Here is a 27,676-nt window from a genome sequence, read left to right as displayed (position 1 = left end):
GTCCCGATTTTCGTCACTGTCCACAGTCAATGCTCTGTGCACGTGCCAGAAGTACACATTTTTTAATTCGACAGTATATGTCTCATTCGGTATATCGCATTTTACAGTAAAGGGGTTAATCAGTAAGATCGATTCCCTAATAACCATCAAGTAATTCTAATTTAATATAGTTTATCCTGCCTTAGCAGCCACCTGTAGTAAGCAGCCACTAGCCATAACAGTCACTCATATAATTTCCTAAATTGACTGTTTGTTCTAATTTAACTCTTATCATGCCGGACATGATTAATTCTGCCTTTGCGACCAGTGTACATCATGATCAGCCTGCACATCCATGCACCCTGACCAAGATCTGCAAAGTTCACCATTCAGTCAGTATCTTTTTAGTAAGCAACCCTTTTAACAGTTAATGGTACTGTCCAATCTGAAAGATGGACACTTTCATTATAGAAATTTAGCAGGGTAAGGGTTAAGCAGACAGACTGTGTTGCTTTCATTGCATGATGCTTAATACAGATTTGACTGATATACAATCATATTTTTTCTATGTCTTGTCTGTCACAATTTTAGGGCTGTGACACTGATACAGTTGGAAAACAGGCATATTACCAAAGTGTTGTACACTGATATAAAACAGACTACAGGTACAAGTCCAAGTAATAGATCTACACTGCATGGATGTTCAGGCTGATCATGATCTACATTGGTCGCAGAGGCAGAAGCAACTGTGTCCAGCGTAAGTGCTAACAAAACCTCTGTCTGACTTACCCCTTGATTTGTAAGTGCTATTGTATGTTGCATTCCACATGCTACAGAGGTCACTTTGATCTGTAATGTGTGAAAATTTCCAACTTTACATGGTCCGCATGATGCAGGACTGCCTTTCTGCTCACCATGCCCCAACCTGTCATATTGAAAGTGAGTTTGCTCAAGTTTAACACTGACCTAATAAAAAGATATGCCTTTTTGAAAGTTGAGGAAAACCTTATTTGTTGCAAGTCACACATTCTGCACATCGTGTAATCATTTTATTTATTTCAAAATTCCTTACGGATGGCAAAGTTATGGACAAAAATTAGGTAGACCTTATACACTATATCCTAAAACGTGATTATGACCTTACAGCCCTGAGTCTTCCCTTAAATAGGTCAACAAGTTATGGTTACTATTCATGTGAAATTTTTCTAAAAATTCCTTTGGCAATGACACATACAGGAAACTAAATCTTGAACACTAGGTTTGTAAATATTTGTGGAGCACAGATTTTTGTGGTTTTCTGGTTACATTTATCAATGAAAATCAATGCCAACAAAAATATAAAATTCCTGGGTTTTTTTATCTTCAGAAGCTAAAATCCACGGTCTATATTGAAATAGCTGTTTTGGCAATTACCACAAAACTTTATGTCTCAAGCTAACTAAACTGATTAACATGAAATAATACATCTTACCTCATAAGGCTTTTTTATGTCCAATGTAATGTTAAAGGAAGTTTTTCATTTTGTACATTTATTTACAATCTACAGTACTAACTGTGTGAAACCTGACCTGCCATGGTTGGACTTTCCCCATGTATAAAGGTCACCATTTTTCAAGGCTACTGCTGCATGGGTTTGTCCACACCCTACAGGATTTGATCTGCAAGATATCTTCTGTCTGCTAGACTGGGAACATTCCATCTGAATAAACATTACAGACAACATGATCATCTTTTAAGATATTTAAATTTGAATCATAGTCAGCAAAAACGTGTTACATGACCAAAGTATTTGAGATTTTTTTTTGGTTCATTCTGATTAATTCTTCAAACTCATTTCATCTGAGGTTTGCCAAGTCAAGCCGTATGCTGGTCACACTCCATAATATTAGCATATGTCTTCTTACAGATTTCAATTTTGAAAGACTTATTCAAATTCAGTTTTACTATCATCCTGTAAAATAAAAATACATCAGTATTAATATTCTATAAGCAGCAGATCAAGGATTTTGGTTTAGAGCCGGCATGAAATTTCTAGCCGGTTCTGGGGACATGCCCTATCAGAAAAAATTGTTTGCAAATATACCCCAAACGGTTCAACCTGATTATATTTGGCAGAATGGAGCCTAAACATTTGTCACAAAATCTGTAAATTACAAGAAAGAAATCTGATTAAAATCATAGCTTTTAAATTTGACTCTCGCCACATTCCTCCTCTTCAGCAGTTACAAATTATATTAATTTCATGTTCTGCAAGTGAAGCTAGCCCAAAATTTTTCATCTGTCAAATAACAGTTGTCTCAACTTCTGACATTAAAATTATATGCCCACTAGATTTCAGAGCAGTGTATAGTGCATGTGCCCCAGCACTCCTCTGAATCCACCCTTGTCTACTGCATATTCATTTTGATCAAAATATCTGAAACAAAACAAAAGAGAAAATCTGTATCTGACTATAATTCCAAATGCTTTGACTTTAATCTTTGAGGCTTTTTAAAATACAAATTTTCTTAATCATATTCTAACCAAATTTGAACCACCTCCCAAACATTCTTAACCTTTAGCCTGCTGGCGGCAAGTGATTCAGCCTTTGCGACCAGTGCAGACCAAGATCAGCCTGCACATCCGTGCAGTCTGATCATGGTCTGCACTGTTCGCTATTCAGTCTGTAAATTTTCAGTAAACACCCCTTCAAATGATAAATGGTACTGTCCAAATTGAAAGACGGACCAGTCCATTATAGAAATTTAGCAGGGTAAGGGCTAATAATAAATGAAAGTTTCTTTAGCAATAATGTCAGCATAATTTATAAGAAGTTTTACAAGAAGGTAAGTGTTTAGTACTCACAATATTTTTCAAAATATCTTCTACATTTTCAAACAGGAAGTCAGTATTGACTGGTTCACCATCTAAAGCTCTGCTGTTGTTCAAATGAAGGACTACCATAAGGAAACAGTGAACCATTCTGACAGCATCAACACTCTTCAAGTCCTAAAATGTAAGTTTCCATGTAACAGCTAAAAAGGCTTTACAACTGCTTCTCCTATAAAAACAAGAGCTGTCCGTAAGACAGCCAAGCTCGACTATTCGAAATATTGTCACAGAAGCAGGAAATTATTACCCAAAATGTTAAATATCAAAAGAGTTTTAAGTTCGAAAGGGGACATAATTTGACCAAAATACATATCAGAGTTATGGGACTTGATGCTATCAACTAGTTTTATAACCATGAAGAAACATGTTAAGTTTCAATTCAATATCTGCATTAGTTTTGGGGATAGTAACTTGCATGTAAAAATTTAACCAGAATTTTCTAAGTCCAAAAGGGGGCATAATTTGCTCAAAATACATGTTAAGAGTTATGAAACTTGACCCAATGAGGTTGGTAATTGACCTAGAAAAAGAATAAATAAGTTTCAAAGCTATATGCCTTTTGGTAATAGCTATATGTACTTGCACTCAAAACTTTAACCAGGATTTTCTAAGTCCAAAAGGGGGCATAATTTGCCCAAAATACATGTCAGAGTTATGGGACTTAGTGCTATCAACTAGTTTTATAACCCCGAAGACACATGTGAAATTTCAATTTAATATCTGTAGTAGTTTTGGAGATAGTAACTTGCATGTAAAACTTTAACCAGAATTTTCTAAGTCCAAAAGGGGGCATAATTTGCTCAAAATACATGTTAGAGTTATGGAACTTGACCCAGTGAGGTTGGTAATTGACCTAGAAAAAGAATACATAAGTTTCAAAGCTATATGCCTTTAAATGATAGCTGTATGTACTTGCATGCAAAAACTTAACCAAGGTGTGACGCCGACGCCGACACCAGGGTGAGTAGAATAGCTAGACTATTCTTCGAATAGTAGAGCTAACAAAACACATATCCCCACTCCCTAAAAGTCACACACCTGACTGCATCACTGATCTTAACCTTGACCTTGTTGAATACAGACAGTTACTAAACAAACTACTTTCTTGCATTCCAAAATTGTGCAGTAAAATGAAATACTGCAGCATGACTGACTCCAAACAAACAATTAAAGGTTTCATATCTCAACATTCATAAAAATATGTTTACTCTAAAAAGAAACAGAATTTAAAGCAGCATGCCTCCAGATCGTTCGACAACAAAAAAAATATTTTTTTTAGATGTCTTGAAATAAATGCTATATTTCTTAAGAAGGCTTTAAAACTTAATTACTGACAAACTTTAAAAAAAAAAATGTTACGGAAACACATGAGAATTTGCTGTTTTTACTACTTTTTACGATGAAAATCAAAAAGCGTTTGTCACGCTTTTACTCCAGGTAAACTGTCTCGATTATAAATATCTATATTTTGAAGTCATTATTCACTACTTCAGCTATAGCGCTATTGGTTATATGACGACGGGAAAATGTCTTTATTGCCGCGGCGGTCCGGGGTTTGATTCCCGATGCGGTCATCTTTTTTTCTTGATTTGGAATTTTTAAAATATTTTAGAAACAAAAATTCATATTCTAATGTTCATAATATGACCATTTAACCTTCAATTTGTAAGAAAGATTATTTTTTAGCCAAATCTGGAGGCATGCTCCTTTAAAGAGCAAATTCCGTTATAAAACACATTATATAAAGCATGTAAAACATATGAAAAAGCAAGTCTGTGTGAAAATATTCACCCACTTATTGTCCCTTACAAAACTTTAACTGCCAATCAAATATATACTGACTTCTATACAGCTGATTTTCTGTAAATTTGAATTTCAGATAAGGGTAGTTCATGATCAGGATCTCATGACAATTTTTTTTGCTTTATATATTTGAGCCGCGCCATGAGAAAACCAACATAGTGGGTATGCGACCAGCAAGGATCCTGACCAGCCTGCGCATCCGCGCAGTCTGGTCAGGATCCATGCTGTTCGCTTTCAAAGCCTATTACAATTAGAAAAACCATTAGCGAACAGCATGGATCCTGACCAGACTGCGCGGATGCGCAGGCTGGTCTGGATCCTTGCTGGTCGCATACCCACTATGTTGGTTTTCTCATGGCGCGGCTCATTTACTAAAATATTTTGTCGATAATCACAAATATTTTAATTAGCATGTGATGTAATGCAATTTGCAACATGTATATTTTTTATATGTTGTAGATGAACTTTTCAATGAAATGCATTTATATTGTTAACACTTCAAAAACAACAACAACAACAAGAACAATATACTACTTTTGAAAAGTGCATGAACCCCCATACTCCTTCATTTAAAGGAAGCCAGAGGTAACTAATATGTAATACCTGGGTAAATGTTTGCCTGAATTACTTTGCATAAAACTTATCAATTACTGGTTTAGGTTTTTAGGTTTAGTATATATTGGTATGGCTTTTCAAAAATCTTAAACCCAAGATGAAAACTACATTGTACAGAACTACAATATCTGAATTGCATCTAAGTAAATGTATATATTACTAGTGTCAAATGTCTGGAAACATTTTTTGGGAGACAGTGGGTCTGTGAAAACAATAAGTATGATTTTATTGATGAAAGTCTGTGTATATTTATACTTTGTTTGAATCCTTCTTGATTTATTTTCAACAATTCAGCTGTACTGCCCGATTATTTGAACTAGGGAATAAGGCTATGCCCAATATTTTCTTTTCATCTTTTTTCGTTTACTGTCTTGATATATGAGCCGTGCCATGGGAAAACCAACATAGTGGCTTTGCGACCAGCATGGATCCAGACCAGCCTGCGCATCCGCGCAGTCTGGTCAGGATCCATGCTGTTCGTTAACAGTTTCTCTAATTGCTATAGGCTTTGAAAGCGAACAGCATGGATCCTGACCAGACTGCGCGGATGTGCAGGCTGGTCTGGACCCATGCTGGTCGCATAGCCACTATGTTGGTTTTCCCATGGCACGGCTCATATTACATCAGTGTTATAAGTATGACACAGCAGTCATATTTAAACTGTGTCCAAGTGACATTATAATTCCTCTATCATTGTGTGCAAACATTTCTTACAGTAGTTTTAGGGTTATGCATTGGACAAGAACATTCAATAAAGGGAGATAACTCAAAAAGGAAGAAGGTAGAGTTATGGTTCTTCCACATGACACATCATCATGTCATGCTGATCACTGTTGCCAAATTTTTTCTTAAAATCCATCCATAAATGACAAAGTTACAAACCGGAAAGGAAATCCTGATGGACAATCGATAAAGGGAGATAATTAAAATGTAATCGGGGTTGATTTAAGGTTCTTACACACAACACATTGTAATATCATGCTATCGTGCTGACCATTGCTGTAAAGGTTTTTCAAAAATCCATCAATGAACAACAAAGTTTAATACAGACCAGACATGAAATCAGAAAGGACATTCAATAAAGGGAGATAATTCAAAAATAATTCACTTGTGCTCCTGCTGTCTGTGAAGTAAATCTCAACTACCAACTTTAAAAATTAGAAGATTAAGATACATGGCCATTGAAACTTTTTAGATAATTGATAGGCAGTCACCGTCTTAAGCTAAAGATATTGTCTTAACTCTCAACCCTTTCCATTCTGCAGCTCCCAGACCATAGAACTCATTACCCTAGCATTTCAGAGATGTATCCACGGAGTCTGATTAGCTCGTGGGACTGGCAGAATTGTAGATGCTCTTGTTGCTCTAAATATATTATTTTTGTTTTGTTCAGTTCTTCCTTTTTTCAGCCTTCTATCAATCTTTGTATATTTCAGTGTGCTTAGTATTATGCATGTCCTGCCTAGTTGCTCATTGACTTGCTTTATATTTATTTTAGCTTGCAACAAGTACCTATTATTATGATTTGCTTTTAACTAGTTTTTAGGCCAAGGCCAAGATTAACAGAATCTGATGTATTTCGAGGTTTAACCAAATTTCTATGAATAAACTGTATTAGGTCTATAAAAAAATTCTCTGTTTCCGGTAACATGCTAAAAAAAATTAGGGTAGGTAGGTCGGAAAATTTTTTTGTTTTTTGAATTTTTTTTTTATAAGGGAGATTTTTTGGAAATTATTTTTTTTGTCAAAAAATGAATAGAAATAAGGGGGTTATGCCTTTAGAGCATCAGTAAGTTGATTTCTAACATCACTGGCCATGTTTAAAGCATAAAAAGTGCAGTTTTGCAACTTTTTGTTAAAAAGTTGAAAAAAATATTCTCCAAGGCCATAAAAACATTTAGGGTCGGGCCAAAAATTTAGGGTAGGTCCGGATACCAGAAACAAACAATTTTTTTTTTTTTTACGCCTTACTTTGTTGTGCTAATATTATTATTCTATTTATTACGTACACTTTTTGATATGTTATAAAATTAATGTACTTTTGTTTTTTGTTACTTATGTTGGTCAACAGCTATACATAGCTAATGTCTATTTATGTAACAATGACTTAAAATAAAATTTGTATCTGTGTGTTTTGTATCTTGTATTTCCTGTACCCTTAAAGGCACATAATGCTTTCATTTAAAATCAGGCTGCCACATTTTTACATTATGAAAATAAAATACAAATTAGTTTCTTGTTAAATCCTATTTCTGATAATTACTTACTTTAACATTTGTCAAAGGTTTGAATATTCCTGAATATACTAGAATGTTTTATTGAATATATTTATTACCTCCCTTTATGGCTCTAACTATAACAGTTCATGTGCAATATTAAAAGCCATTACCATTAATAAATATACAGCTTATACAGGTGTCTTCAACCTTTAGCCTGCTGGCGGCAAGTGATTCTAGCAGGATGATCATGGTCTGCTCAGTTTTCTATTCAGTCAGTAAATTTTCACTGAATGCCCCTTGAAGCAATAAATTGTACTGCACAAACTGAATGACGGACCAGTCCATTTCAGAAATTAGCATGGTAACGATTAAATGTATAAAAAATAAATGCTGTTACCCGCAAGGGGCCTCAAATGAAAAAAGAAAAAAAGATTAATAGTAAGGGAACACTAGAGTAATATTGCACCCATTTTTTAATATGACACATCTTATGTAACCATTACTCCTTCATATCGCACATACCTTTCGGACACTAGTAGCACCATCTCCAAACTCCCCCGAACCTGTCAATGAGGTCAATGAGCTGGTCCTTCTTCTAGAGTGAAGTTTTCTCTGCACAAAACCCCTTATAACAGGCTTTGAGGGATCTAGTACTTCCACTAACTGTAACAGTGCACTCAGGTCAAGGTCACTCAGGTTGCCTAGCAACAGATCAGGATGTTGGGCAACCAGTTGTGGTCGTTCACAGAATATCTTCACAAGTCTTTTTGGATCAAGAAGATTCAGGAATGCACCTGGAGTACAGATCAAACGTTCTGAGAAATGATTACTAAATGTATATTGTTCATAATCCCAATAAGCAAAACTCACCAAAATTTATGATAAAGCCAACTGCTTTTAAAATATACCATTTTTGTAACAACCTGCATGGCTATTTTGGAATCATGTACTTGATAATAGCAAGCAAATAATAGCATGTTATTATACTAGAAAACCACGGGCAACATGTCGAGCCCACCCTTTGACCCCTAACTGTGACCTTGACGTTTGAGATAAGAACCTGGGGTTTGCACATAGCAATCCGTCTCATTGAGTTAAACACCAAATGCAAAATATAAACAAGATTCCTCAAAGCATGTCAAAGTTATGGGCCAGACAAGGTCTGACATGACCTTTGACCTACAACTGTCACCTTGACCTTTGAGATAGAAACCTGGGGTTTGTGCATGACACTCAGTCTCAATGAGGTAAATATTCATGCCAAATATAAACAAGATTGTTCCATGCATGTTAAAGTTATGGTCACGCACATACACTGTACAGCCATTTGGATGACTATGTCTTTGCTGCCGTCTTCGCTGCCGCAAGTGGACTCGACATGTGGACAGAAGTAGCAAGCATTCATGTTATAACAAGTTCTCATGAGACAAATGCCAACTAAGTCCAATTTTTACTATGCTTTGTTCATACCAGCTTGCCTTGCCATTTCTGAAGTTTCAAACTTGTAAACTACCTTCACCATTACAAAAAAGAACAGGACAATTTCTCCCGTTTGATCAAACTTATGGTTGGTATCTCACCACCCATCTAAATCGTAGCACCCAGCTATAAAAAAAAACATTCACAGGTTTTATCATCTATAACATATAACACCCAACCCCTCCCACCCCTGCCAAAGTTGAACCTTTCAACCAACATTGAAAAAGGTCAATATAAGGATGTTTCTGACCAAGTTTGGTGGATATTCATCAAGCTGTTCTTAAGAAAATGTTGTTTGAAGGTTTTTCTAGTTTTAGGTCTGGCAGCCCCTTAGTGCAGTGAAGCATACCAGTCAAAAGCAATTGCGGAAGGTTGCACCTGATCAAGTTTCATGAAGACCAATCAAAGTTTGAACACTAAGAGTTTTATCTATTTTAGCTCTTTCAATCAAGCTAATTACAAGCAGCTAACGCCTGACGGCATTTTGGCCAGGTTTTTCGAATAAGGTGATAATGAGTTAAAGTTCTAATAATGGCCTACAATAAATAACCCCCAAATTAATAAGCACTATTGAAGGAAAAAGGGAGAAAAAAAGAAATGGACATGAAGAAAATGAAATTAAAGAAAAAATAAAAGTAAAAAAAAAAAAAACATTTTCAATGTTTATATCCCTGTGACCTTCACCTTTGACTCTGAAATCAATGGGGGTCAGGTACACATCAAGACCAATGTAACTATGAAGTTTCAAGGTCTTAGGTGAAATACTTGTCCAGATATGCAGCGGAAACCATTTTCAATGTTTGACCTTGACCTTGACCTTTGACCCAGTGACCCAGAAATCGAAAGGGTTCATGTACACATCAAGACCAACACATCTGTGAAGTTTCAAAGTCCTAGGTGAAATACTTGTCAAGATATCATGCAGAAACCATTTTCAAATGTTCAGGTCACTGTGACCTTGACCTTTGATCCAGTGACCTTGAAGTCAATAGGGTTCATGTACACATCAAGACCAACATACCTGTGAAATTTCAAGGTCCTAGGTGAATTACATGTTCAGATATTGAATGAACAAGCAAATTCGATGAATTGGTATCCCCCGCCTAAGGAATTTCTGGTGAGTAATGGCAAACAAGAGGGCCATGAAGGCCCTGTATCACTCACCTGACCCATTGACCTAAAGATCATCAAGATAGTTTCATTAAGATATGGTCATAAATGTGGCCTCTTAAAGTGTTGACTAACTTTTCCTTTGATTTGACCTGGTGACCTTGTTTTTGACCCCATATGACCCAGATTGGAACTTGACCTAAAGATCTTCAAGGTTAACATTCTGACTAAGTTTCATGAAGATACAGAAATAAATGTGGCCTCTAGGGTGTTAACAAGCTTTTCCTTTGATTTGACCTGGTGACCTAGTTTTTTACCACAAATGACCCATATTCATTCTTGACCTAGATTTCATCAAGGCAATCATTCTGACCAAAATTCGTGAAGATTAATTGAAAAATACAGCATTGCTCAGGTGAGCTAAAACGCTTTTCCTTTGATTTGACCTAACGACCTAGTTTTTGACCCCACCTGACCCAGATTTTAACATAACCTATAGATCATCAAGATTAACATTCTGACCATGTTTCATTAAGATATGATCATAAATGTGGCCTCTACAGTATTTACCAGCTTTTCCTTTGATTTGACCTGGTGACCCAGTTTTTGACCTTAATGACCCAGATTCAAACTGGACCTTGAGATCATCAAGATTAACATTCTGACCAAGTTTCATGAAGATACAGTCATAAATGCTGAGAACACACAATTTCAACCGAGGCAAGTAGGTGACCAGGTGTGGGTACACAACTTCACATGTTTATAATAAATGTTCATAGTAAAGAATGAAAGAAGTTTAATGAAATTCTACCATTTGGTTATTTTGTTATGTACAAATCTGTGGATTTTTAAACAATTAAAGGGCAATAACTCTGAAGTTAGTAAAGAGATCCGGACGAAATTGTGTGTTCTCAACCACATTATGGTGATCTAAATTCAATTTAAGTTTCATAGTTCCTGGTCAAATATATCAAAAGTTATGAAGCAGAAATTGCCATATTTATAGTGCCCTATATAATTAACACTAGAAACTTCTAAGGGCCATAATCTGGTGTTACTTGGGCAATCTGGCTGAAACTTGACGGGCCACATAACCTCATAGTGGTGAACATGTATATGAAGTTTTATTTAAATATTCCCAACCACTTCCTAAGATATGGCTCCGGATGGACGGACAGATGGACGGACAACGCCAAAACTATATACCTCAGACTTTCGTCGGAGGATAACAAAAAGGTAAACAAGAGACTCATTATTCCATCCATCCGCCCGGACAGACCTAATCTACAAGCCAGATTTTTCTTCGAAAACTCGGCCAAAAACATTTACCTGATGCAACTTGTGCAAGATGTCCACCATATCCTCGATTGATCAACAAGTCAAGTGATGTCTCCGACAACTGGTACTGTTCCTGTCTCGCCAACTCCTCTAGGGCCTCTATAACTAGACCTCTAGCCTGAAATCGAGGAACAGATTAACAACAGATCCAGAGTTTTTGTATAGCCTATAACTGATAGGCTATCAGTTCTTTTTTGCATTTAATTTGATATTGTTCATAAGAAGAGAGTGGCCAAAACTTAGTTATCTTGAAACATGTATGCAAGCATGAAACAAAAGTATTCTTATTTTCAGCTCTGGCTCCGTGCTGCAGTGCTAAACCATATTATAATTATTATAATATGAAGAATTTTATTCTGGTGGAAGTGGGTGCGGGTGGGGTGGGGATTAATATTGCACCAACACAATTATAGGTCATATAGTGACTTTCCAGCTTTTCATGGTGGAGGAAGACCCCAGGTGTCCCTCCAGACATAATTTCAGGCATGAGCTGGCACGAGAGTAGAACCAACAACCTTCAATAAGCCAGCTGGATGACTTCCCCACATGGAAGAAATCTACACCCCAAGCGAAATCTCCACCCCACAATGGTGGCAGGCAAGTGAATCCAAGTCACAGATCCATGTGGTAAAATCCATGTGTTTAATGAAGTTGTTCTAGTAAGCTTTGGCTGTGTGTAGTTGAGAAAAACGATTTTGTATGATGCAAGGTATCCATCATAAGGTTCATTTTCATTCAAACTCATTATTTTTAGGGCTTCTATTTTTACCTCTTGTTGTATGCAGCAAAACAATTTATTTTTAAAGATAATTTTAAGAGAGATCCTTCCAAGGACATTTCAGACATAGCATGGGGAAGATCCGTCAGGTGGTTCATGAGACAAGTAGTTCAGTGTTTCTTCTGTTTTGAACTCTAGCTGAAGCAAGGAAACATTGCTAAAAAAAACCTTCTGATGACAGAAATATTACAATGACTTACCATAGCAAAGTCTAGTAGTACAGCCTGGAGCCCAGCTTCTGTTACTGTTAAAATACCAGTCTGAGACAGTACAATGACTTACCATAGCAAAGTCTAGTAGTACAGCCCGAAGCCCGGTGTAACGGTCAGTTTTTTCCCCAGTCAGTTCTTTCCCCGGGGAAAAAACTGACTAGTTAGTTTCTTCCCCGGGGGAAAGAATTGACTAGTCAGTTTTTTCCCCGGGGAAGAAACTGACTGGTCAGTTCTTTCCCCCCCTAGTCAATTTTTTCCCCCCAATCGCAACTGGTTACTCTTGATCATTCTTATGGGGGAAAAAAACTAACTAGTCAATTCTTTCCCCCCTCATCAATTTTCCTGGCAATTATTTCCCCTGTTAGTGAATTGGAACTGGTTATTCTTAACTAGCCTGTTTTTCATTTCCGATAGTCGGTTTTCATTTAAATTTCATATAAAATAAAAATAATGTTTCGTATTTTGTGTAAATTAAAGAAATGTTTTTAAATGAACTTATTTTAATTTCTGTTGTATTTTTTTATTTGCCTTTTTCCTGTTTCAATTTCTTCTAAGGTAAGGAAATTACTGCTGGTCAGTTCTTTTCACACGTAGCCAGTACTTGACCAGTAAGGTGGGTGAAGTAAATTGACCAGTCAGTTCTTTTCCCCCTAGCCTGTACTTGCTCTGTTAGGTGGGGGAAGAAATTGACCGGTCAGTTCTTTCCCCACTAGCCAGTACTTGACCTGTCAGGTGGGGAAATGAAATTGACCAGTCAGTTCTTTCCCCACTAGCCAGTACTTGCTTTGTCAGGTGGGGGAAGAAATTGACTAGTCAGTTCTTTCCCCTCCAAAGCCAGTACTTGCTCTGTTATGAGAAATTGACCGGCTTGAGGGGAAAGAACTGACAAGTCAATTTCTTCTCCAACCTGACAGTTCAAGTATAATGCTAGGGGAGAAAGAACTGACCGGTCAATTTTTTCCCCAACCTGACAGATCAGGTATATGCTACAAATGTAGGGGGGAAAGAACTGACTAGTCAATTTCTTCTCCCCACCCGACAGGTCAAGTACTGGCTAGGGGGGGAAAGAACTGACCGGTCAATTTCTTCCCCCACCTGATAGGTCAAGTATATGCAAGGGGGGAAAGAACTGACTAGTCAATTTCTTCCCCCACCTGATAGGTGATATATATGCTAGGGGGGAAAGAACTGACTGGTCAATTTCTTCCCCCACCTGATAGGTCAAGTATATGCAAGGGGGGAAAGAACTGACCAGTCAATTTCTTCTCCCTACCCGACAGGTCAAGTATATGCAAGGGGGGAAAGAACTGACCAGTCAATTTCTTCTCCCCACCCGACAGGTCAAGTACTGGCTAGGGGGTAAAGAACTGACCGGTCAGTTTCTTCTCCCCACACCACAGGTCAAGTACTAACTATATATAGGGGGGAAAGAACTGACTAGTCAATTTCTCCCCCCACCTGACAGGTAAAGTACTGGCTAGGGGGGAAAGAACTCAGACTAGTCAATTTCTTCCCCCACCTGACAGGTCAAGTATATGTTAGGGGGGGAAGAACTGACCGGTCAATTTCTTCCCCCACCTGATAGGTGAAATATATGCTATGGGGGAAAGAACTGACTGGTCAATTTCTCCCCCCACCTGACAGGTAAAGTACTGGCTAGGGGGGAAAGAACTCAGACTAGTCAATTTCTTCCCCCACCTGACAGGTCAAGTATATGTTAGGGGGGAAAGAACTGACCGGTCAATTTCTTCCCCCACCTGATAGGTCAAGTATATGCAAGGGGGAAAGAACTGACCGGTCAATTTCTTCTCCCCACCCGACAGGTCAAGTACTGGCTAGGGGGGAAAGAACTGACCAGTCAGTTTCTTCTCCCCACACCACAGGTCAAGTACTAACTACATATAGAGGGGAAAGAACTGACTAGTCAATTTCTTCCCCCACCTGACAGGTCAAGTACTTGCTAGGGGTGAAAGAACTAACTAGTCAATTTCTTCCCCCACCTGACAGGTCAAGTATATGTTAGGGGGGAAAGAACTGACCGGTCAATTTCTTCCCCCACCTGATAGGTGAAATATATGCTGGGGGGGAAAGAACTGACTGGTCAATTTCTTCCCCCACCTGATATGTCAAGTATATGCAAGGGGGGAAAGAACTGACCAGTCAATTTCTTCTCCCCACCCGACAGGTCAAGTATATGCAAGGGGGGAAAGAACTGACCAGTCAATTTCTTCTCCCCACCCGACAGGTCAAGTACTGGCTAGGGGGGGAAAGAACCGAACGGCCAATTTCTTCCCCCACATGACAGGTCAAGTACTGTCTAGGGGGGAAAGAACTGACCGGTCAGTTTCTTACCCCACCTGATAGGTCAAGTATATGCAAGGGGGGAAAGAACTGACTAGTCAATTTCTTCCCCCACCTGTATGCTAGGGGGAAAGAACTGACTGGTCAATTTCTTCCCCCACCTGATAGGTGAAATATACGCTAGGGGGGAAATAAGTGACTGGTCAATTTTTTCCCCCACCTGATAGGTCAAGTATATGCAAGGGGGAAAGAACTGACCAGTCAATTTCTTCCCCGCACCTGACAGATATTAAATAGTAATGGCAATCAAACAGAAGTTAAAAAATTTTATTTCACAAAAAAAACATTGATTAAAGTTACAAAAAAGAAACATACAGGTTTATTCAAATGAAAAACAATACCTGTTTCATCTGAAATTTAAATGGAAAATGAATAGACACTTGTATCCCAAATAACAATACCGAAAGAATCCAGTACTTGAAGCAAAAACTAGGGGGAAAGAACTGACTAACTAGTCAGTTTCTTTCCCTATCAGAAAACTTATTCCAAGGGGGGAAAAAACTGCCTGGGGGGGGGAAGAAACTGACTAGTCAGTTTTTTCCCCGGGAGAAAGAATTGACTAGTCAGTTTTTTCCCCGGGGAAAGAACTGACTGGGGGAAAAACTGGGCTGTTACACCGGCTTCTGTTACCAGTCTGATATGGTACAATGACTTACCATAGCAAAGTCTAGGAGTACAGCCCGAAGCCCGGCTTCTGTTACCAGTCTGAGACAGTACAATGACTTACCATAGCAAAGTCTAGTAGTACAGCCTGAAGCCCGGCTTCTGTTACCAGTCTGAGACGGTACAATGACTTACCATAGCAAAGTCTAGTAGTACAGCCTGAAGCCCGGCTTCTGTTACCAGTCTGAGATGGTACAATGACTTACCGTAGCAAAGTCTAGTAGTACAGCCTGAAGCCCAGCTTCTGTTACCAGTCTGAGACGGTACAATGACTTACCATAGCAAAGTCTAGTAGTACAGCCTGAAGCCCGGCTTCTGTTACCAGTCTGAGACAGTACAATGACTTACCATAGCAAAGTCTAGGAGTACAGCCTGAAGCCCGGCTTCTGTTACCAGTCTGAGACAGGTTCTCTGCAGGTCTTCATTTTCCAAAAATTCTAGAACAAACTGTCTGAAAAACAGAAATTTAAAAGAACAGTTAGTTCAAAGTCTGTGACTCTTTCTGACAGATAACAAGAGCTGTCTCCATAGGATGACACATGCTCCTGATGGCACTTTGAATGAATAGTTATGGCCGATGTTAGAGTTTAGGACCTTTGTCCTACAGAGCTGGGTCTTGCGCGCGACACGTCATCTTACTGTGCCACACATTCAAGTGTAGTTATTTTAAAATCCATGCATGAATGACAAAGATATGGACCGGACACTCCCATCAATGCACTATCATGAAAAATGACCTTTAACATCTAAGTGTGACCTTGACCTTTGAGCTACAGACCTGGGTCTTGCGCGCGACACATCATCTTACTGTGGTACACATTCATGCCAAGTTATTTGAAAATCCATCCATGGATGACAAAGATATGGACCAGACACGCCCATCAATGCACTATCCTTTAACGTTTAAGTGTGACCTTGACCTTTGAGCTATGGACCTGGGTCTTGCACGCGACACGTCGTCTTACTGTGGTACACATTCCAAGTTATTTGAAAATCCATCCATGGATGACAAAGATATGGACCGGACACGCCCATCAATACACTATCTTTTAACGCCTAAGTGTGACCTTGACCTTTGAGCTACGGACCTGGGTCTTGCACGCGACACGTCGTCTTACTGTGGTACACATTCATGCCAAGTTATTTGAAAATCCATCCAACGATGACAAAGATATGGTCCAGACACGAAAATTGCGGACAGACTGACAGATTGACAGACCGACAGACTGACAGACTGTTCAAAAACTATATGCCTCCTTTCGGGGGCATAAAAAGTATCAAGTGTAGTCCCACCTCAGACTCATGCTCTGAAAGATGCAGAGTAGTTTAGAATAGAAAGACAAGTGGGCTGTGATGGGCCTAGATTACTCACCTGAGATACACTGCTTGCTTGAACAGTTTTGGTTGATGCAAGGAAAATGTGTATGAATTACTTTAAAATAGTGGCAGTGTTTTCTGACTATATAAGAAGTGTAAGCAATTGGGGGAATGATGATATAGGATACTAACAGACAATATCAAACAAGTAGATTATTAAAGTTTCCATTACGTATATATAGGGGAAAGTGTTTGTATATCCTATCAGTTCTTTTTTGCATTTCATTTGATACTGTTTATTAGAAGAGAAGTGGACAAAACTTAGTTATCTTGTAAGATGTATGCAAGGATGAAACAAAAGTAAAGTTCATGTGGGAGGGAAAAGTAGGTCACTAGGTTGTGATGGGTCTTTAAAAAGGGTTTTCTGAGAGTTAATATAATTCAAACTTTAAAGGACAAACTGTGAGACAACAAGAAAAAATAGTGAATATAAAAGGAAGGGCCATAGCTCTGTTACTTCTGACCTGGTGTTGGACAAGCAGTATTTGTTACCACTTAGAAATGTTTCAGTTTTAAATAAAGTCAACTAGCTAATGCTAAAAACTGTTTTGTTTTCAAAAATAGTTCGCTATATTTATCTATCACAAATTTTGTAGCAAATTAAACTTTACAATATTCAACACATTATAGAATGTTTTTAATAATTAGACTTTGTCTAGATATTTGTGAGTAAATTCATTGCTGAAATAATTTCAAAATAGACCTTTGCTTCTGGTATTGGGCAGATACACCTAAAACTCTTATATTGAACAGAATTTAACTCACAAAAATAACTTTAAGGACAACAAATAACGAAATGGCCTGGTGGTAAGATCTATTAACAAAAATCCTTCCAATGATGCTACAGACCACTGCAAGTTTGATAAAAATCTATCAACTGGTTCTAGACAATGATCATACAGCAGCTTTTTTTTTAAACACTATTCTTATTTTAGCTCTGACAAACTATTTGAACAAACATGACAGAAGACTTTACAATTAAGGATGCTACAAACCATTTTGGTGATGTTATATCAAGCGTTTGACGAGATTTTTTTTTTCAAGTTTTTGTTTTTAAAGTTTTAGCTCAGATGGCCCCTAAATGGAACCAGACAAAAACCCTCTGATAAAATTTGAGAGAAGACTTTACATGCTACAGACCAAATTTGATGAAGATCCATCAAGTGGACCACTTGTGAGCATCTGATGGACTGACAACAGACATCCATCTGTCGGACATCAAAAATCCTATGAGCTAGGACCAGAAGACAGACAAAAGACGCAACGCAACAACTCAAAAGTAAAATATCTTGACATCTGTAAAAGACCTATTTATTATTGACAACCTTGTACTGTATAAATCTATGTATTATTACATAATTTTACAAGAACTCAATCTAATGCGGGGCATTACAGTTCACCTAAGTTGCTCTGCCAATGGAACTGCTCCATCCCATTCCCATTAAATTTAATTGTTAAATGATATGATTTAACCCTTACCATGTTAAATTTCTATAATGGACTGGTCCATCTTCCAATTTGGGCAGTACCATTTATCATTTGAAGGGGTGTTTACTAAAAATTTACTGACTGAATAGCGAACAGTGCAGACCATGATCAGACTGCACGGATGTGCAAGCTGATCTTGGTCTGCACTGGTCGCAAAGGCAGAATCACTTGCCACCAGCAGGCTAAGGGTTAATAGACTCCGCCCAGTAACACTGAACCTGTAACTGGGGCTAACTGTAAGACGGTTGTAAGTTGAATACAACAGTTTTAAAGTATTAACTCGCTTCGCTAATGATCACTCTAAATATTTATCTTAAAATCTTAAAACTGTCACATGTTTTTAACCAATACATATAAGCCCCATTCGCAAGCAGACCGAGATTGTGCATTAAAAGAAATTTTTTACTTTATTTTCAATTTACAAAATGCATAGCTAAATTTGAATTTAGTCTAGATGTAAAATTCATGGTCGAAATAACTTCAAAACAGATCTCAATGTAAGCTGTAGTTTACAAGTATATATTTGACATTTCGGAGAATATTAGTAGATGTTCATAAGCCACAGAAATTTTATTTTGATTTTCTGGAGTGAATGCAAACCAACACAACTGCTCAAAACTAGGGAAAAATCAGGTAAAATTCTTTTATTCTTTCAAATATATCCTGGAGACTGGACCTCAAACAATCATGCAAAAATATAGAATAGTATGGTAGATATTATGCTTTTGAATAAATTTTACCAGAATATTTTCTAGTTTATCCAGTAGACAAACTCCTGAGTCACTGTTTTTGGTATGAAGTGATGAACTGATGGGACATAGGCCTTTAAAGGAGCTAACCCACACATTTTAGGTGAAAAATAATTTCTCTCAAAAATCCATAAAAAGTGAGTAGTCTGAAAGTGACTTGTGGTACAAACTTACTAGCGTACTATTTTTGCAAGATATTCTTATAAATAACCAAAAATATTATGCAGAAGGTAGTAAACCGTTGCAACGCTTTTGAAATAATGCAGAAAATTTACCAATATCTTAACTTTTATCATCACCCATCTTATCATTTTTCAGTATCATATAATATTATACAGTCTATGCCAAATTGGTAGAAATGAACATGCTGAAAATCTTCACCCAAAATGTGGGAGAGTAGCTTTAAGCTTGACTCACTGCCACTACTCCTTTAAGAAACCAAAACTATTAATAATCTATGCTATATTTATCAAAGCATTTACAAATAAACAGAAGAAATGTCTTGGAGACAAATATTTGACTGGGTTCCATATGTACCAAGAAGAAAATATGGTTTCTAAAGCATTAAATTATTAAATAAGGTTTTTCTATGATTTTATCTTGTGACCTACGTTTTGATCCCAGATGACAGTTTCAATCCAAAATCCAAAAATTCAAGCCAAATTTCAAACAGAACAGGTTGAAAAAAAAATGTCGTCTAAAGTGATAACAAGCAAATTCGATGAATTTGTATCCCCCACCGAAAGGGTTTGTGGTGAGGAATGGCAAAGAAATATATCAGGCAAAAAGTTAAGGATGATACTAAGAAGCAAATAATTTCATTACATTTTAAAGAAATTCTACCAATTGGTTAGTTTGTTATGTACAAATATGTGGATTTTTAAACAATTAAAGGGTAATAACTCTTAAGTTACTAAAGAGATCCTAACGAAATTGTGTGTGTACTACCACATTATGATGATCTAAATTCAATTTTTAAGTTTCATAGTTCTAGGTCAAATATGTAACAAGTTATGAAGCAGAAATTGCCATATTTATAATACCATATATAGTTAACACTAGAAACTACTAAGGGCCATAACTCTGGTGTTACTCAGGCAATCTGACTGAAACTTGATGTGCCGCATTTCCCTGTAGTTGTGAACATATATATAAAGTTTTATTTAAATATTTCAAACCACTTCCTAGATATGGCTCTGGATAGACGGACAGCCAATGCCAAAACTATATCCCTTCGCCTTCTGCGGGGGACAACAACATTGTTTCTGTGATTTTACCTAGTAACCTAGTTTCAATCTTGACCTAAACTTTATAAAGACAAACATTTTTACCATGTTTGTTCCATACAGATCAGGTAAAACTAGAGCTATCACTAAAGGTGATGAATGTACCCCCCGCATGCACTGACACAGTACATTGCAATTTGACGCACACAAGATTGCATAATTATGTGGACTGTATGTATAAAGACTGTATGTATACAGTATAGTAACAAAAAACAAAGTCCCATAACTATGCAGAATATTTATCTTAAAGAATGTAACATGCACCATGCACAACTAGGGTTGGTACTGATCACTTGTGTGAAGTTTCATTAAATTGTGTGCAAGGGTTTGGTAGATTAGGCACGCACAAGATTGCATATGCAGACTGTATGTACATAGTATGTTAACAAGAAACAAAGTCCCATAACTCTGCAATTTTTGTAGTATAGTAACAAAAAACAAAGTCTCGTAACTCTGCAAAAAATTTTCTGAAAGAACCTAACATGCCCCATGCACAACTACTGTTGTTACTGATCACTTGTGTGAAGTTTCATTAAATTTTGTCAAGGGGATGAGGAGAGATGGTGTGCACAAGATTGTGTCTATGTATATAGTATAGTAACAAAAAAAACAAAGTCCCATAACTCTGCAAATTTTTTTCTGAAATAATCTAACATGCCCCATGCACAACTACTGTTGTTACTGATCACTTTTGTGAAGTTTCATTAAATTTTGTCAAGGGGATGAGGAGAGATGGTGCGCACAAGATTGTGTCTATGTATATAGTATAGTAACAAAAAAACAAAGTCCCATAACTCTGCAAATTTTTTTTCTAAAAGAACCTAACATGCCCCATGCACAACTACTGTTGGTACTGATCACTTGTGTGAAGTTTCATTAAATTGTGTCAAGGGGATGAGGAGAGATGGTGCGCACAAGACTGTGTCTATGTATATACAGTGTAACTTCCGAAAACCGGACCTTCTGAAAACCGGAAACCTTTGAAAACCGCACGAAACTCAAAGTCCCATTTTTTTCTGTTCTTATTTCTATATATGTTCAACTTCAGAAAACCGGAACTCCCGAATTCTGAAAACCGGACGATTTTTGAAGCACCGTTTATATTTTAACACTAAAATTGACTTCCGAAAACCGAACAGCAAAATTTTTGCTGGATTAAAAGTGTCACCTGATAATCCAAAAAAAAATGTGTCAACATCTTCTTTTGTTTATCTATTAGCGGCACGTGTTTATTTTGACACGTTGTATAATCACAATGATCATCTGATGCAATAGTAAGGAAGTAATTAGCGATTATTTTCATTTGTATTCAATTTATGAAAACATGAAGAATTAAATATCTTACGTATTAAAACCTTTCTTAATGTTTGAATGAACGAAAGATAGGTTTTGTTTGTTTGTTTTGGGTTTAACGCCGTTTTTCAACAGTATTTCAGTCATATAACGGCGGGCAGTTAACCTAACCAGTGTTCCTGGATTCTGTACCAGTACAAACCTGTTCTCCGCAAGTAACTGCCAACTTCCCCACATGAATTATCAGAGGTGGAGGACGAATGATTTCAGACACAATGTCTTTTATCAAATCGTCACGGAGAACATACGCCCCGCCCGGGAGAAAGATAGGTGTTTTAAATGATTTAGTTACATCGATTAAACTATGCATTATCAACATTAATTAAAATTTAATGTTGACAACTCAGGACTCCAAAGATGGTAAAATGTAAGTGGAAAATGTTTGCATAAATGCTGTTACTAAAGTTATGTTGTTTCTTTTTATACTTGTTATTTATGTATTTATTATCCTAAATGTTTGTAATTGATTATTAATTAATTAATTAATTAATTTCTTTATGTGAAATTGTAAAATTAAAAAAAGATAATAATCTCCTTCATCCTACAAGTAGGAAAGCATAACTCTTTGTGCACCATGTCCACTTTGCCTACAGATTTCCAAACTTCTGAATTCCGGAAACTTCCAAAAACCGAACTTTTAGGCTGGTCCGGAGGTCGTTCGGTTTTCGGGAGTTACACTGTAGTATAGTAACAAAAAACAAAGTTCCATAACTCTGCAAATTTTTTTTCTAAAAGAACCTAACATGCCCCATGCACAACTACTGTTGGTATTGATCACTTGTGTGAAGTTTCATTAAATTCTGTCAAGGGGATAAGGAGAGATGGTGCGCACAAGACTGAGTCTACGGACAGACAGACAGACAGACAGACCGACGGACAGACAGACAGACAGACAACCTGAAACCAGTATACCCCCCCTTACAACTTTGTTGTCGGGGGGTACAAAAATATGACCTCTAGAGTTTAACAAGGCTTTTCTATGATTTGATTTATGATCTAATTTATAACCTATGATGACCCAGTTTCAAAATCATCAAAGATGTAATTATGACAAGCATCCCCAGCAAATTTCATTAAGATTGGGTCAAAAGTGTCCTCTTGTGTGTTGACAAACTGTGGACACCAGACGCCAGATAATCCATCTATACTAATCAAAGTTTTGCCTTATATGTTCATAAATTTTGATCAAGAATAAAATTTGAATTGCATGTATCTATGTAATATCTCGACACATGTTCATATAATTAACAACACAACATCTGTTACAACTGATCTGGTGTAATATTAATTTGAATGTTTATACAATCTGACTAAAGTATTGATCTTCTAAACGAAGATCTGAGAATGACCCATTCACATTCGTCTTCTGTATATTTTGGATTTCTGATATTGCTATTTATTTTCGCAAATCTATTTTTATTTGAACCAATCAGATGACTTGTTTCAACAAGCATTTGGGTGAACCATCAAAATAGCGTCGAATGTTTAAGGGTGAGAAAAATGTGCAGTCAGTCTGGGGCTCGAACCCGGGACCTCTCGCTAACAGGGCGAGTGCCCTACCGACTGAGCTAACATGCTGTCAGACACCTTACGCGACCAAGTCCGTACCGTGACATATGATACCTCTCAAAACATGAGGGCATAGTCGCAATGTGGTCTTCATAAGAATTGTAAATATGAAAAACCCAGGCTAAATAAAGATTTTTTTAACTTCTACTTTCACATACAAAATGTTGTAAGTAAGGCTCTGATTGACTAGCGGAAGGGTCATCAGAACGAGGCTATCAATAGCACGTCTTCAGATCCAATGTGCGTAGCGTTGATTGGAGATGTACTTTAGTCAGACTGAATGTTTATATATGTTGATCAAGACCAAAATTTGAAGTGTTTGTATATATGTAAATTATCAATACATTTTCATATATAACAACACAACATCTGTTACAATTGATTCAGCGTAATATTAATTTGCACCATAATTTATACATGCATACCATACAAGTTTTCTTCATTTTATGTTCAGGTTTGTATACATATACATCACGAAAAACAGTCATAACAAAGGATGGAAGAAATTCTGTACCAAAGAAAAGTAGAGGCAAATGATAGTTTAGGTATTTTAGAAAAGCTTGGATATTCCAAAGAACTGGCTAATAAAAGGGTTCAGATATATGAAAATGCTGGAAAAGGAATTGGTTTATATGAAACAGTTAAATTCCAGGTAGATTACAATGTAATTGTTGCAGGCAGTCGAGGTGATGGCACTGGGGTTTATGTGGACTGTGATGTTGACAAACTCTTAGTTCAAAATAGTTTGAAATGCATTGAAAAGGGCTTTGACGCCAAAATATACAATAATAGTTCAACAGTGTTAGAACTTGATACAGAGGATGTTCCTAATGGATATACCAAACTAAAGTTCATTTCAAATGCAGATGACCAAAGAGACAAAATCCATACTAACATTCTAGAAGCTCTAGAGCTGAAAAATGAAAATGGACAGCTGTATCTTAGAAATGACTGCATTTTAAGCCCTGGCATTGGTAGAGTATACACTGAAAAAGACTGTGGCTGGATTGAACAGAACCTTGTACATGCGGATACCAAAACTGGTCCATCAAAACCGTACAGAATTAGAACACCTTTTTTACCCAACTACATTCTCTTAGATGATGTATTAGCCTTTCGGTGTTTTTTTCCAACCATCATAGACACTTGGTGCAGTCGTGAAAGATCAAAAGATTGGCCTTCAAAAGAGTTAGTAGAAAAAGTAAAAGAAATGGAAGTGTATGTGGTACCTGTAGGTGTTAAAGGAAACAAGGATGAACATTTACAGTGGAGAATTTGTCTAACTCAAGCTGAGCTTGCATTGGTACAGTCTTTTAATGATACACAAATTAAGGTGTATGGTGCTTTAAAAATGATCACAAAACACCATCTTACACCAATATGTGAAAACATTACATCATATATCATTAAAACTATCCTATTTTGGCAAATGGAGCAGACGTATTGCAGTGAATGGAATGCAGAACACTTTAAGGAAAGATTTGTTAACTCCTTGGTATACTTGAAAACTTGTGTTGAAACTGAACAACTTTCAAATTATATGATACCAGCAAGGAACATGCTACAGGATAAAATAACTGCATCAAAACAGGATCTGACAAAGAAAATCAACCTCTTAATAAATGGCTGTCCATACACATACATCAAAAGTATAGTCATAAAAGAAGTCTTCAATGCAGAACCTGATGATTTTGCATATGGGATCCAAGAGAAAATGTTTACTTCCATGTCAATAGATGAAAAAGAATCTGACCAATTAACAAAGTCTCTTCATCAACGAGTGGTTAGAGAACAATTTGTACTGGCTATCTTTGCTCTACCACCAGAAGATATTGCAGCTGTTTTAAAACAAGTCTTTGAAGTGAAAGAGCAAAGTACAATCATTGAAATAGTAGCCAAAAAGGTATTACCCTACATAAGGCAACATAACCCATATGGTTTCTTCAATGAAATAAAATCTATGGATGATGCTGGAATTACTTTTATTTGTGGCAATAGAAATCAAAGTTGCATTTTACTGTAGCCAAACCATGACGATTCCAACAAAGTCAGAAGAGGACTGCATAGGCAAGGAGATAACTGATCATCTTGGCAAGATTTAAACAAATGTCTTAATTGAAATATAGTGACACTGTCAGTGCAATAATATATATCATGCAATATCAAAGTTTCATTAAATTGTGTGCAATGCTTCGGAGATAAGTAAAAAAAGCACCACGGCAGTGTTATATAACTGTTAAATGAGCCGTGCCATGGGAAAACCAACATAATGGCTTTGCGACCAGCATGGATCCAGACCAGCCTGCGCATCTGCGCAGTCTGGTCAGGATCTATGCTATTCGCTAACAGTTTCTCCAATTCCAATAGGCTTTAAAAGCGAACAGCATGGATCCTGACCAGACTGCGCGGATACGCAGGCTGGTCTGGATCCATGCTGGTCGCAAACCCACTATGTTGGTTTTCTCATGGCACGGCTCAAATGAATTCATCACAAGTTCAATCTAAAGTTTATATAAACTTCTAAATGAAAAATATGTATTTCCCCCGTGATTGCATCATTCAAACAAAATACAATAGGAACACATGTATAAGTATGTCAGGGTAAATGCATGATAAACAGGTTTCAAGGCCTTTTTGTTTTTTTTACATACAACTACCTGTTTAGCTAATATCTGAAAAGTAAATTTTGGTTTCTAAATTTAATAGCTTATGCCTTTTATAGACTAAGACCACTTCAACACAAATGTAATCTAATATTGAAGCTATATACGCATGAAACCAGACGTCCATTTTTCTATGTAAATAGTGCCTGATACAATTATTCTATTATAACACAGAATGCCTCTGAATGAAAAACTACCATTACATCAATATTTGTCATGTAAACAGTGTTTTTTGAAAAGAGCAGCTGGGTATTTCAGTACTTCCTTTTTTAAAACTATCTCAACTCTTCTCCCTTCACTGTCTATTAATCAGGTATGCAGATATACTTTATTATCGCATAGTGTGGCAATTTTCCTTTGATCTTTGCAGTATGTTAAACATGGTAACACACATTAATACTACAAAATCTGTGCTGATATTTTACAAAACTGTTACGATATATATCAACAGAAATCTCTATAGAGTTTCATTAGAAAGAAACTGTTGCGATATATATCAGCACAGTAAAACTGTTCCGATAAATATATATATATATATCGTAACACTTTTTCTCTTATTGTGGCCAGTGAGGTCCTATCGAGGGAGTATAATTTTTTCCTTTCAAAGAAAAGATGATTTTAGCTCCAATTTACAGTTCACAGAGAAAGAATTATAACAAACACCTACAGTTTATAAAGTAAAATTCAGAAATACATGAAATTCTGAGATTTCTAAAATGTTTCTTTTTTTTTGTTTTTTTTTTTTTACAAACAAAACAACAAGTTTTACAATATGTTTGGCCAATGAAATGCAAAGATTTAAAACCAATGCAGAAATCTGTTGGATACTTTTATCTGGGGAACACATTTTCTAAAACAGAAGTTTTAGTGTTTCAGTCTGAATTTAGCGAGGTGCAGAAAGGGAATCAAAAGTGTAAAAATAATAATAAACAAATTTAAAAAATAACATATAAATTTTAATGATAAAACTATGCGATAAAACAGTTATAATATGTAATGCTCGTGTCTTACGAGGATATATAAGAGCTAGGGGTACATCTCGGTATTTTTCTCTACACATATCTGTCTCGGCCTACCGGCCTCGACGATATGTGCAGAGAAAAATACCCCCGATGTATCCCTAGCTCTGATATATCCTGGTAACACACTCTCACACATACTATAACTATTACATAGCCAGTTTCTTCTCCCTTTGCCATCTATAACTGGCAACAAGAGCTGTCTTGTGATGGCATGCTTGACGTTATGTAACATTTCCACTAAATTCTAGCAATACAAAAAGTTGAAAAAGGGACATAATTTTCTGACCTGTAAGTTGAAGATAGGGAACTAGATTCATATGGTCATTTGAAAGCAAGCAGAGCAATAGTTCCTGTGAAACCAGTGCTTACATGCACAATTTTCACCACAATATCTATGTGAAAAAGGGGTATAACTTCTCCAAACTAAAATTAAGTCAGTGTTATTAGACGTGCCAGGTGAGGTCATCTCATGATGCAAAATATGTGTACAGAGTTTGAAAACATTCAGTCCAACGATTTCTAAGAAACATGCTTACATGCAAAACTTTCACAATTAACTAGATGTGTATCCATAGGACACAGGTGTCCCCCACTCCTGTCACCGTACGATGGTTTCATGACTCAAGGTGAAACATTTAATTTTAAGATGTTTGCAACATAAACTTTTAAGAACTTTATGTACATGAGTATTTTTCACTTAGTGAAGGACCGTAACTCTGGCCTAGCTGAGTACCAGTAAAA

General features: G+C 36.8%; 1 protein-coding gene across 3 annotated transcripts in view; it reads right to left on the bottom strand.

Annotated features, from left to right (window-relative positions):
- The window catches only part of LOC123565052 (uncharacterized), a 69,929-nt gene that overhangs the window by 13,952 nt on the left and 28,301 nt on the right, over positions 1–27,676 (bottom strand). For 2 of the 3 annotated variants that reach the window (XM_053551451.1, XM_053551456.1), the window contains exons 9-14: positions 15,777–15,879; positions 11,406–11,532; positions 8,010–8,281; positions 2,824–2,967; positions 1,533–1,678; positions 769–904 (exon numbers count right to left, since the gene is read on the bottom strand). In XM_053551451.1, the coding sequence (XP_053407426.1) occupies positions 769–904; positions 1,533–1,678; positions 2,824–2,967; positions 8,010–8,281; positions 11,406–11,532; positions 15,777–15,879 (928 nt within the window). The remainder of the gene's footprint in view (positions 1–768; positions 905–1,532; positions 1,679–2,823; positions 2,968–8,009; positions 8,282–11,405; positions 11,533–15,776; positions 15,880–27,676) is intronic. The other variant, XM_053551453.1, reaches the window with a different exon arrangement.

Source organism: Mercenaria mercenaria, chromosome 1 (assembly GCF_021730395.1).
Source record: "Mercenaria mercenaria strain notata chromosome 1, MADL_Memer_1, whole genome shotgun sequence".
Lineage (NCBI taxonomy): Eukaryota > Metazoa > Mollusca > Bivalvia > Venerida > Veneridae > Mercenaria > Mercenaria mercenaria.
This window is presented reverse-complemented; position numbering and strand designations above follow the sequence as displayed.